Source organism: Gymnogyps californianus, chromosome 8, assembly GCF_018139145.2.
Source record: "Gymnogyps californianus isolate 813 chromosome 8, ASM1813914v2, whole genome shotgun sequence".
NCBI lineage: Eukaryota > Metazoa > Chordata > Aves > Accipitriformes > Cathartidae > Gymnogyps > Gymnogyps californianus.
Window position 1 is genome coordinate 8,474,281 of NC_059478.1, and position 13,080 is coordinate 8,487,360.

At 41.9% G+C, this 13,080-nt stretch overlaps 1 protein-coding gene across 1 annotated transcript in view; it reads right to left on the minus strand.

Moving 5' to 3' along the window:
• The window catches only part of NOTCH2 (notch receptor 2), an 87,635-nt gene that overhangs the window by 49,842 nt on the left and 24,713 nt on the right, over positions 1–13,080 (minus strand). Inside the window, exon 5 of the mRNA XM_050900506.1 lies at positions 10,018–10,140. Within this exon, the coding sequence (XP_050756463.1) occupies positions 10,018–10,140 (123 nt within the window). The remainder of the gene's footprint in view (positions 1–10,017; positions 10,141–13,080) is intronic.

Below are 13,080 nucleotides of genomic sequence, written 5' to 3' on the forward strand. Positions count from 1 at the left end.
AACAGTCACTCTGGTAAGCAGCAGACACCTCCAAAAGCTCCTACCGAACCATACAGGCTTTGCACAAACCCCAATTCCAATTGCACTGATCCTGCAGTTGAATGCAGGACCTCCAGTCAGTTCAATCAGAGGTCTTCGTCTTTGGCAGAGCAGACTTTCCATAAAGGAGAAAGTTTTCTTGGCCTCTTAACAGCTCTCCAGCAGGAAAGACTGCTGATGCACAGCTGGAGTACCAGAGGCTAAAGCTCCTGAGAGGAGATCTCACATGCGGTTTAAGCACTAAAAACATTCAGTAGGACAAAGGATGCAAATACCTTCCTGTGCCTTGAAAAAAAATCAGTTCCTGGAAAACTGAGCTGGGAGGAGACAGCAATGTCCATTTCTCTCAAAATCACAAGCACAACAGCACTCGAATCAGACTGAACTGGAAGTCAGAATATCTTAAAAGTTTAGTGATACTGGAAGGGAAAGATAATCCAGCAAGAATCACAAACCGGTCCTCAAGGTCTTAAGAGACTCACTGGAAGAGGAGCATCAAGTTTCAAGAAGCCCTGATGCCCCTATCCTCTCAGTTCTTCACCAGAAGTTTGTCACTTAGACTAGCGCTCCAGTACACAGGGAAGAGCTTGCTAGCTCTCTTGAAAGGGCTATCTGGGAAGCTATAAACCAGATCTAGACAGAAACTCTCTGAAACAGTAATTTAATTCACAAAGTATTCCAAAGACTGTTGTATGGTTTTTGAATACAATCAGTGTAGCTAAAGCAAGCATGGCTCATTAAAACCGTTTACATTTTTTCTCCAAGTTTCAAAGGACTACTAAGTGAGAAGGTGAACAGCATCTTATCAAGACTCAAGAATGGGCTAAGAGATAAGAAACAGTATTTGTACAAATGACCGAATCTAATTGTGGCAGAAGGTTAGCAGTGCCACACTGCAAGGGACCATGCAGTTTCTTCCCCTCCCTAACCACCTGTGTATATATTCAGGATGCCAGCTGGCAGACCACATCTGGCTGGGGAAGGACATTTCTCTGTCCAGTTCTTTCTTGTAACACAAGAAAAACATCTGCATTGACAGTGTAACCCAACGCATGTTGGTCGGTCAGGTCAAAGCTCAGTTTCCTCAAGCTACTGTGTGAGTCTCCTGAGCAAATGGAAAAGTAAAGGAAAAATTGCATGGAACCATCCGGCCTTCTAGTAAAATGCCGTTTATGAAAAATACTTCAGTTCCCACGTTTTTGAATTGTGTATTTGTAAAAACATTCAATTAATCTTTAACCCACAGAATTATCCATACTCCTTGAAAAAACTAAGTTACAATTAATGAATACATACAGGCGCTGGAGCATTTAATTAAGAGTCTGGAAGGAGATGAACAGTAGGCAGTGGTATCTTTAACAAAATAACATTTATATTACCCAAGAGGAAGCCAGAGAATTTCAGACAGATTCAACCAAGCGAGGTTGCTGGGCAGTGCAACAGCAGCCAAGGCTTGATGCACACAAATGCCAAGTAAAATACAAAGGCAAACAGACTTGTTGCAGAAGGTTTAGGTTAGGCACTCCTTGAGGAAACACTTCAGCTTCCCTAGAAGAGGTCAGCGGGGACCTCTGCTCAATCACAGCTTTAATCAACAAATTAAACGCCGGTGACAAGACATTTGACTACAAGGAAGAATAACTAATGCAAAGTTTTTGTTGTGTAATAGCAATGGCATAGCCTCAGTCTGGAATACATTTTGCAGTATTGAAGCCATCACCTCTGAATAAACACACTGAAAAGGGGTAGAGTTCAGAGTCTGACAGACCGATGTAGAGAAGAATTTCATAAAAGACTTACAAAGCAATTGTTACTCACAAAGGGAGAAAGACAGGTGATAAAAAGTATAATACAACAGTTATTGCAGGGAAGATACAGCGCGTGGCAAAGAAAATAGTTGATCATTTATATAATTTGCTTTATTGACACAACGTATCTCAAAGCAAAGAACTTCAAACTTCTCTGAAAGGGCAACACCTTTCTACAGACAAGAACGTCCAGAGCAATAAAGAGGTCATACTGAAAGGGATCTCAAGTGTGATGTCCAGATCACATCCAAATTCCAGACCCTCTGACAAAGCCATCTCCACAGCTCCCTGCAGGCAATCCAATGAATACGACTGCTGCTTTCAGCTCCAAGGATGGCTTCAGGCACACAGAGAATTCAATGGACTGCACTGTTTACATCTGCAAAAAGTGCTCCCAGTTGCATGTGTGTTTAGTAAAGGTCTTCCCTACTTAAGTATTACGGTAGTTTCCCCTGAAAAAAGGACTGAAGCCAAATATTTTTCCCTTGCAGGAGTCTTCTAAAGTGAGAGGCATCACAGCTCTCAAAAGAGTGCTCCTTCCCCAGGATCTCACAGCATCTTTCTCCCATTTGAAATACAGAACTACAGAGCAGCAAAGCAGTAGCAGCCATTCCCAAACCTCAGGTGTTGGGTTTTTGGTTTTGTTTTTAATAGAGCTACTCTGTCTTGGGTAATGTCAAATGCCATCCAAGATATCATAAAATTTAAGAGATTAATATAGAATTTGAACAATTGAAGATGAATCCAAAATTGTAGCAAGCAGAGTAAACATTTGTGTTTATTTTAGGCTAATATGGTGGAGAAAAGAGTTTAATTTCATAACTGCACTGGGAAGCATGTAGTGGAACTAATGGGCTTTTACAAGGGATTTTACAACCCCCAAATACAAAACTGTGGGCTTTAAGAGACTTACGCACGCCCTGATCCATTAAATACTGCCCTAAACCACTCCCCACAGACTACTGGGCAGAGAGGGCAGTCCTGACAGAGCTCTTCAGAGGCAGTAATACAAATGAACAGAACAAAATTCATTAAAAATTATTAGTGATGCACTAATGACAGACTGGTTTAACATGGCAGCAGTAGGTGGAATGACTGGAGACAGCAGCAGGATAGAGAAGTAACCAAAAGGAAATACACATCACCAAGCTACTCTCCATTTTGCCCTTCTCTTTACCTCCTCTGGAAAACCCAGCGAATCAGGGAAATACCTAACAAGTGAAAAGATCTGCAAAGCAAAAATGTAACAGTTGGAGCCAAACCTTACAATAAAAGCTTCATATTCTCAAGCTATCTCAGCAACGCATCTTTAGTAATTATCCAAAGACAAATCACCTCATTCTAAGTACAAGGGAAGGGACAGAAACTGCCAGAAACAAGTCAGCTGCAGATAAAACAACTGTTACCTATTAGCCTGGTCTCACAGCACACATCCACCAACCCAGCCCCACCGGAGTGGTCTAGCCTATTTTGTTTTAGTGCCAAACACATGCAAGATGTACTGAAAGACAGCTCCACAAGAGATTATTTGGCACATTTGATCACAAAGAGTATTTCCGGACCTGGAAAGTCACCAAAGGTGCAAGGGAAGAAGTAGCAGCATGGTCTAAATTGGATGCTGTCATTCTGTCATCGGATCAGTTCAGCTGTTAACACCTCAGGTGTTTTATTACAGCTACCTCCTAACCAAGGCTTGCTGTTGGGAAATGGAAAGCAGCACAAAACAAACGGGAGGTTGTGGTAGGTGTTCCCGAATCCATACTGGATAAGGTACTGACTAATGGCGTAACTTTTAATGCCTCTGAAATCAATCTGCTCTGCACAACACTGGAATCAAGTACCACAAGAGAAACAAACAACATCCAGGATAAAGTTTATTTGTGTCCGATGCTTCAAATCATTTGTACACTCAAACTTAGAGCTGCCAGCTCCAGAGGCTGCCACATGCTCCCTGCTCCCTTTGTATCTGCCAGTTCAAACATGAAGGAAGAAAAAGAATCATAATCCCTCTTGGCCTCTTTCAGAGAGCTGTCTCTTGGAGATACTACTGTAGTGACAGCAAATCACAAGCGAACTTGCCAAGTTTGGTGTAGACAGATCTCAGCCAGTACCAAAGAGGTTACTATGCTTTTTAATAAAGTCTGGAAAGGCACCAGAAAGTCTACCATTGCTACACCACTAGGAAAGTTAACTGTGCTTCTCGCAGGAGTCTGACCCAGCCTCCCTGTGTTAACACAAAGGTAAAGACTGCTCTTATGTATGCGCAAAGGTAAAGACTTTGCTCTTATGTACGTGCATGCCAACCAGAATCAGAAAAGAGTGCAACCCCAACAATGCTCTCTGGCAGGTAATAATCAATACTCTATAGCAAATAGCAAGGATGTATATTCCGTCATTTAGGAGACTGGCACGTTGAACATTTATGATCCGTGTCATCTAGTGTCAGAGTTAGTTCCTCTACATTTCAAGCCTCTAAGTATTCCAGCAAGGCAGTATTTTTTTGAACGCTAGAGTTAACATGACTTGTTACTGTATACTTTGTGATACAGAAGCTGAGGAAAGTGGTATTTGGCAAAGAAAGTTTTAAAAAACAAAATACCAGAGCATACGATCTTACATAAAAATGTTAAACATTAGCCTTTTGATGTTTATCCTCCCTTCTTAGCAAAGAAAAGTCACGTCTGCCCAGAGTTTAAGGCTGGGATTTTCAAAGAAAACCAAGGTAGGGAGCAAATATTACTCTAATTAAATAGGAATCGAACCCTTAACTCCCCCCTTTGAAAATTCCTGCCTAAAGCTCTGCAGAAAAAGTAACCCTTGTGCTAGTGTTTAAGAGCATATGACCAAGCTAACAGCTATTTTAATTAAAAAGCACAGCCCTGCTGCCTGAAGAGCTTTTCTGCTCAAGACAAACATTTGCTTCTTAAGCTAGCTCCCAATGCCGGAGTTATTTGGTGGAGTCAGCTGTTCGCACACTGTGCTTTCCTTGAGACAAAGGTCACCCAGATTTTAAAATATACAGTTCACTGGAGCCCCCTTTTCAGGGGAAAACAAAGCCTAAATAAATACAACTGCCATTGGAGTCTCGCCTTCCCAGCCACAGGGGTAGAAATAATGAAAGGAGGCAAGCAGGCCAAGCCTGCAACTGAAGCACTATAATGTAGGTCTTCCAAAACCCACTTGAGCGTGGACTTGTGTCCCCCGAAACCCAGAGACTCATCCCACAACTCCTGATGCAGCACTTCAGGAGCAAACTGTGCAAAGGACTTAACTCAATGGAGGATACAAATCTTAATCTCTGCTGTGCGCCATTCCTGAAAGGTGATTTGGGCCAAACACAGATTCATGATGATCCTCTGAAACACTGCAAACTTTCCACAGTGAAGTAGGAGTCCTTCTTAGCCAAGAAAAACAAAAGCATTTACAGCATTTTATATTGATGACTTTAGTACCCAAATTCTCAAGTGATCTTTCTTGACACAAAGCTGCGTAGGTTAAATCAACAGAATAAACAGGTGCCTTTTAAACAAAGCCTTGTTTCTTTATATGAATTGTAGTCTGGAACGACTGAGCAGCCTTTAAATTCTCAGATGGTTTCACCCTGTCCTGTGGAAGGACACCCTAACCTTCCACATGACTTTACAGCCCTCGACTGCCATCACTTCCTCTGCATCCGCTCACCCATGAGACCACTCTGTGAATTTTAATTCCTGATCCCAGACAAAAAAAAAAAAAGCAGCTGGACAGGATTTTTTACTAGATTAGTGAGTTAAACTGGCACACTCCAACAAATACCAGAGCCAGCTCAGGGGAAGGGGAACAGTGGCTGGGACCAGGGAGAGAAAGCAAAGACACCTTCCTCCTCAGACTGCAGTGAGCCCATCAGGCTGGTTTAACTGCTGCAGAACAGCAGCATAAAGCAGAGTCCTTACATGGCACAGACATTAGCCAGGATTTTTGGCTAATTTTGACTCAAATCACACTTAAAACACACCAAATTCTCTGGCCTGCCATGCACAGAGGAACAGACTTCAGTCTTTCACAAAAGCATCCTATTTCCAAGAAAAGGTGAGCTTTGTTACACATCTGCAACATGGTGTCTTGAAAGGACCCAACAAACACTGGTTCTGACAAAGGATTTCGCCTGGGACAAGATAAAGTCATCCTTAAACAAACAAACAAAATCAGTTAACATTCAGCAACAGGAAAGATCTGGGGCAGTTTCACCAAAACACATCCAAGATTGTCTTGCCAGTTACAGATTTATGAGGTTGACAATCACTATAACCATATGAAATACGAGAACTTTGAAGGTGACAAAAACATTAGTGACAGCAGGAATTTCTCGTCATTGTTTCTGAAAGGCAAGATTTTATCTTTCCGGAAAAAGCAGCAAAATGAGAAACAGAAGGCACGCACTTCAACAAAAAAGGAGCAGTGAGCTCTGTTTGAGGAGTAGGAAATTAGACCGAAAGCAAACAGTGTCTCAGAAGCTGGATTCTAGTAGCAAGCAGAAAAAATATTTTTTAAAAAAATGCGTAGTTATGTAGTCCAGCCTACCACCTGTCAGGGAATTACAAGAGGCAGATGGTTACCAAAAGGAATTGGGACAAATTCTGTTTCAGTAAATGATGCTTCAATATTACTTTTTGCAAAACTGTTCTTCATCGGATGCAGTACAGCTTCTTGATTTTTCTAGCAATGAATCACAAACTATATTAACAAACATGCTATATCGTCATCCATAGCACAAAGATTGAATGAACACTAAAACTGCAAACAGACCAATTTAAACTTCTCCAAAATTACTTGACAAGTAGTATTTGAAAGAAGAGACTGCAGAACTGTTATGAAGACAGCACATCTACACTGTTAAGTATTTTTAGAAAATTTAACATCCTTTCCTTTTTGGCTGACGTTTACTTACAAACTTGCATGTTTGGGCCCTTTTTTTTTTTTTTTTTTTTTTTTTAAGCAGCACACAATGTCCTCTAACCTCAAGGTCTCATTGGAAGCTTTTGACTTCCTGAAGCGTTCACTCTCACAGTTTGACACTGCTGGGCTATAAGCATTTGTCAGGACAGACTCCGAAAGAGTTGTTTGCTCAGCTCTCCCCTCTTCACTTACCTTAGAGATGATTTACAATGTTATAAACCATGTTTGTGCAAAGGATGGATCTGCACTTATGCAACATTTCCTTATTGCTGAGTAACTCATTTTTTATTGTAGTTTACTCCTCTCAGCATCGGCTGCAGTTTAATCTTGAAAAAAGTCATCTCTCTCCAAACTGTTCTAAGCAGTCTTCCATCCACCTTCCCTATTTTGTGCCCTGCCTCAGCATCACCCCTCATGTCTCCAAGCTGGATGTGTACTGTTATCCTGCACCTTCTTAGTCTCTAACTGAAGATGCAGGAAAGGGACTGAAGTCCATTCAGAGAAACAAGCTTCTTTAAGAAAACGCTACTGAGATGAAAAAGCAGAGTCACTGCTGGGATGACCAGCAGGACCACATTAGAACAAGAGGCATTGAGGAGACTTGCAAGACGTTTGTCCACTCGCACCACATGGCTGCATTCACTGTGGAGCTGGACAGGATTTTGGGGCATCATGTGACATCACTTGCACACACATTTATTGGGCAAAAGGAATATTACAGCTACAATAAATGAATTCTTAAAGGTCAGCTGGCCAAGAGCGTTTCACTGCACAGGGTTTCAAGCAAAGCAACATAGAGAAGGCCCCAAACACAGCCCTCCGTTGCCATCGTGAGCCTTCAGCCTCCAGAGACACTCAGATCAGCAGTTACACTGCAGAGGAATGGCTATCGCTAAGGCACCTGTGGATGCACAGAGCTACTGCCCTACATGTGTCAAACATATGGCAATATGAACATGCATAGCTACTTCTGAAGTTACTCATGTTTTAGTCTGTACACCACAACTGGCACTGTTCATTTCAGACAAGGCAGTTCAGCTCCCTAAAAGGCTCTAACGTTCATTGTTCAAACAGCCAAGCTGCTGTTTCCTAAACGGTGAGATCAGTTTTAGTTCCAAACTGACCTGACAAAGTCTAGAAAGTCAATGGCCTTGAGAAGCCATCATCTAAAACCGCTGCTGTGCTGACAACCTTAACTTCACCATAAACAAAGGAAATTCTCAGAAAGCCCATTCCATTAAACTGTTTTAGAAAGCCATGGGAACAAAAGGCTTGGGGAGTTCCTCTCCCTTTCCAGGGTTTCACGAAAGCGAAGCATCCTTCATGCGCACAAGGTTTTCTGGAGAGACTGCCCACACAGAAGAAAGATGGCACAAGACTAGGCCACCACACGGATCTAATGCTTTTTCCCAATGCTAATCAGTCAGAGCCCATAAGAGGTTCAGAGAGGGAACCACCACAACTGCATTGCAAAGAACTTCAGTGGTTAATCAGAGAGACAATCTACCACAAAACCAAACAGAATCACAGCCTATTACCACCAAGGTCTCTTCCAGGTGAGTTGCAGAAGTCATCTCTAGTTGACAGCAGCTATCCACCCAAATCCTGTAAGCCAAGCTAAGTTTACAATGCCTCTACAAAGCAAAATAATCCCTTGTGATTATATACTCACACTGTACACACTCATGATCCATCATATCCTCTATGTTTCAGGAATAAGCCCGAGATTAATTTACTACTGACAGACGCTAGAAGCCATAACAAGGTTTATAATTTCTGTGGCACAGAGCAAGATTTTAGGGGTCACTGAAGGGTTGTTGGCTCCACACCCAAGCTCTTTTCATGTTTTCCTTTGCAGGTTTCACTTTCTGCAGGCTTTAAAGGACATATAGACAGAGAAGCAGTACAGAAGCAAGGGTACTTGCTCATTAAGGAGAGGTCTCATTTTCTCCTATTTACACCTAGTTTCAAAGAGCTATGCAACCAGTGGTGAATTTCACTCTTTTATGTGGTTTTAACTTCATTTAAGAATATATAATTTTTTAAAGTTAATGAGGGTTCTTAACTGGCAGCCTCCTTTGCAGTTAATGACAACCGGTTTATAATAAGAATAATGCGCTCTGAGGAAAAAAGCTAGAACAACATGAAACCTCCGGTCTCTAGTAGTCAAACTGCTCACAGTGCATTTGTCTGAACTACCAATCAGTACAGATGTTCTGGTTTCAAACATAATATTTTCTAGATACAGAGAAAAATGTGCTAAAGGTTCTTCAGAACCTGGGGAGCTAGTTCAAGCTTAGTTCCAAAACAAGTATCCCAATTTACTCTATGAAAGGAAAAATGCAAATTGAGTCCACACCTCAGTTTTCCAGTTTTAGGGCTGTTTTTTTACCTATGATTTTGAAAGAAGGGCAAAACTATACTTGACTGAAAAAGCGTGCCAGCTAAGAATGACTAGTATGACTCAAAAAAAACCACCCCAAAACCGGAGGTATTTGTTTATTTTTGAGGTACGGAGACATTTTGTGACTAAAGATGACACTGAATTTCCTGTAAGCTGCTTCCTTACATCACACATAACACTTTCTTGAAATTCACACTTTTTCCCCCTACAGACTCAGAGCAGACTCATTTATGAAGCAAAAGTAGCTTTGCTAGTCAGAGAACTCCAGATAAAAATCGGTCACAGCAGGAAAATAGTAGCAAAAACATAAGCTTCCCATACATACACTTCTTCTCTTCCCTCCCTTTCTCCCACGTATGCCTCCTTTCAGATTTGCCCCGTTCCTCAGCAGCATTACTATTATCTACATGAGGATCATTATCCCAGGTTAAAAATACCCCCAAACTTATCAGCAAACCACCGTTATATGCACACACCTGTAATAGCAAGGCCATGTTTTGTACTTTTGGAAAACACATATCCTCTTACAAAGTAATCCATACAAGCAGAAGTGCAGCTCTGACAGTCGCACTGCATTGCGGCTCAAGAATCGCGGTACCTGTCTGCCAAACCCATGCACACATAAGCCTGTAATACTGCCTGGTGCAATGGGAAACTGCCCTCCATTGTGGTGGCTTTGATGCAAACAATTTTCCTTTAAGGGTTCCACTGACATCTGCCCCCGAGACTGCAGAACAAGGTACAGATGTGAGTTGCATTCAGCCGTATGCAACTCCAGTTGTACATTGGGTGAAGGCCAGGAGTTCTCCATTTGTTTTCCGTAGTACATACCTGTCCATTGCGGTGGGCAGCGGCAATTGTACGTGTTCACACCATCCACGCATATACCCCCATTTTGGCAGTTGTGATTTGGGCAGTCGTCAACGTTGTGCCCGCAGACGCTTCCCTCAAAACCTGGACAAAGCAGAAACACAGCAGACTGAAATGGGCTTCCAGCCTCTTTTGAAGAGAATTCACCCTTCATGCAGCTTCCCCCCTTCTGTTTTTCTTAAAGACTTGCCCTGTTAACCTAATCCTGATGAATCTCAATGTAGCATGCTGACCCGAGACTTCGTTGAATGCCTTTGCTGATAGCATGCAGGTCAGATTACACAGTTAAAACACTACTACTGTGGGTAGATGGCCAAATATGTTTTCACAACCAAAAAGACAAGGGTATTTTTTCGTTAAGTGACTAATGAGCGCTGTCATTCAAAGCAAACAAAGTGAAGACCAAGACATTTAGCTTACTATGAGGTAAGCTCACGACTGCCCACCAAGCAGCAGTTAACGGGCATCAGCCAGGACAAGTTTTTCCCATGGCAAAAAAGTGCCTGGCATTCACTTCATGAATACCACAGCATAGTTCATATGCCTTAGCTATGTCAAAGAAAGATCTTCTATGCTTTGAAAATGAGCTTTCAAATTCCTGATTTGGCCCTCTTCAGTGTTAGACAACTCAGTCAATCAACAAATTAGCCACCACCCAGGCGATGCTTATACACTAAGTCCTGACTGAAAAGCAGAAGAAACCAGACACCCTTCCCCGATGAAAATCAAGGCTCCTAATGAACATAGCCACCCTGGCAAAATAGCCTTGCTAGATCTCCCTCTCCTCTCAAATAACGAGAAGTGGGGACATTAGGGAAGGGAGTTGTCAATAATCCATCTTCCCCTTGATCTCCCCTGCTGATTTACTTCATGCTTCATTAAATAAACCTGCCATTTCTGCTGGATGAGAGCGCTATTTATCAAAGCACAAGTGGATGCATGCTAAGTGGATGAAGTAAATGATTCCAGAGCACACACGTTAATTTAAAACATCAGCTCCGCCTCTTCACTGCTTTGGAATGTAATATTAACATGACACAGTCCTCTCATCCAAAATTATGCTTTAACCCCTCTACTTTTGATGCCCTGTTCCAGACGCTTCCATAACATCTGTGTCAAGTCACATAGACCCTCTAAGCAACATCTGGTCCAACACAGATCATGCTGTGTGGCAGATGAGACTGAGACTGTGAAGCTCTGACGCAGCTTCTCCAGACTACCGCTCCCCTCAAGAGACTTGAGATGACTCGTACGCATTCCCACCTCTTGAACTTCTCCAATACTACAGGTAAGAGTCAGAAGTGGAGTGCTGTTGCCAAGCTGTATCAAGTGCATTAGCATCCATCAACAAGGAAGAACAGACTCCACAAAAAAAAAAAACAAAAAAAAAAAAAAAACCCCACCTGCAATATTACCCTCTCCCTTCAAAGCCCTTCCCACCGTCACCCAAGATCCTGCAAATTTCATGGCAGTAGGGAAGGTTAAAATGAAGAGGAAATATAACATGGTTAGCCTGAATCCTAATCATCACAGCAGTGCCTTCCTGGCAAAAGCTGCTGAGGAACAACTACCAAGGAATACAATTAGCATCAGATCACTATGTTTAAAACTGTATAAAGCTACCATGCATTACCAAAGGCTCAGCTGTAAAACACAGGGGTGTCCTATCAGCTTGCTTTTCAGCTTGAGGAGAATCATCCCGCTGACCACAGATTGCACTCATGCCAGCAACGTGATCAGCATGGAAACACATCCAGAGCCACAAACGCAAAAGGTTTAAGTTCTTATCCTTTCAGCTCGGACAATGTGAAGACCTACCCTACTTTCTAGTAAACAAATTCCTGACAGCAGGCATTTATTTAAAACTATCTCACTGTACTGTGTACAAATTTAAACCAACCCAATGATTTTAATAACAAAGCACGGAAGTCATGTCAATACTCAAACCTCACCAAGCCATCGTATATTTTCACATTTTAACCATCTATACTACCATCTAAGAGCTGGTCCTCAAGCATCTCATGCAAATGTAGAAAACCATTAATCCCACACGAAAAGCTGGAGGATACCACTAGTGACAGTAGAATAGAAACAAAAAAGAGCTTACAAAAAAAAAAAGCGATGTGTTAAAAGGTTCAAGAGAACTGACACACAGTCAAGTGTGCTCAGTCAAAAGACATCTCCAAGGGAAAGGGAATCAGGAAGGGTTGAAATGGTGAAGACGACACTATTTTGAGTGCACAGCTGAAGAAAACACAAGTTTCCTTTTTGGTAACTTCCCAACTCCCAAATTCCCTTTAAATTTGTCTTACTCTGAAGAACAACTTTGGCTTAGTTTCAGAACATCTAAAAGCTATAAAGGCATGATTTTTGTGTCCTCTTCAACTCCAATATACACCACAATATTACGATCTGCTTAATTTGTAAATAAAACTGTCCTAGTGAAGTTTAGCTTTCATTCTTAAAATCAGTCCTTCAGAGTGATGGTTGTTTGGGCCAATGCATGTACATTTGAGCACGACAAGCATGAAGTTGCTCTGGCACACGTGAGCTTTTAAGCTGGGTCCCCAGATCTGATTTTGCAGTTACATAACCTGACTCTTTTCCAGAAAGCCAGAGAGTTCACTGTTTTGATGTATTTGTATACCTGACACTGTTTCCTGTTCCCCCCTGTGCTGGGACTCACATGTTGTCCTTTCCTTTCTCCCTCCAAGAGAACAGTTTGCAATACATATCCTGACTTTTACTCCGTATCTCCAAGCACATCAAACTAAGGAATGAGAACCTCGAGGGGAAAAGTGTTCCCAATGCCAACAGTGTGTTGTTCCTCCTCTAGTACACAGATGGATACAAGCATATAACTTTACTCCTATGTCATCTGAAATCTCCATCCCTTTCTAGAGCACCATATCCAATTCCCTCCAAATCTTAATCTTTAGCCTTATTTCTACCTGTAAATTACACCTCAGACTTTCTGCAGGACCAATTAGTTATGGGGACAGGAAATTATACCTGAATGAAAAT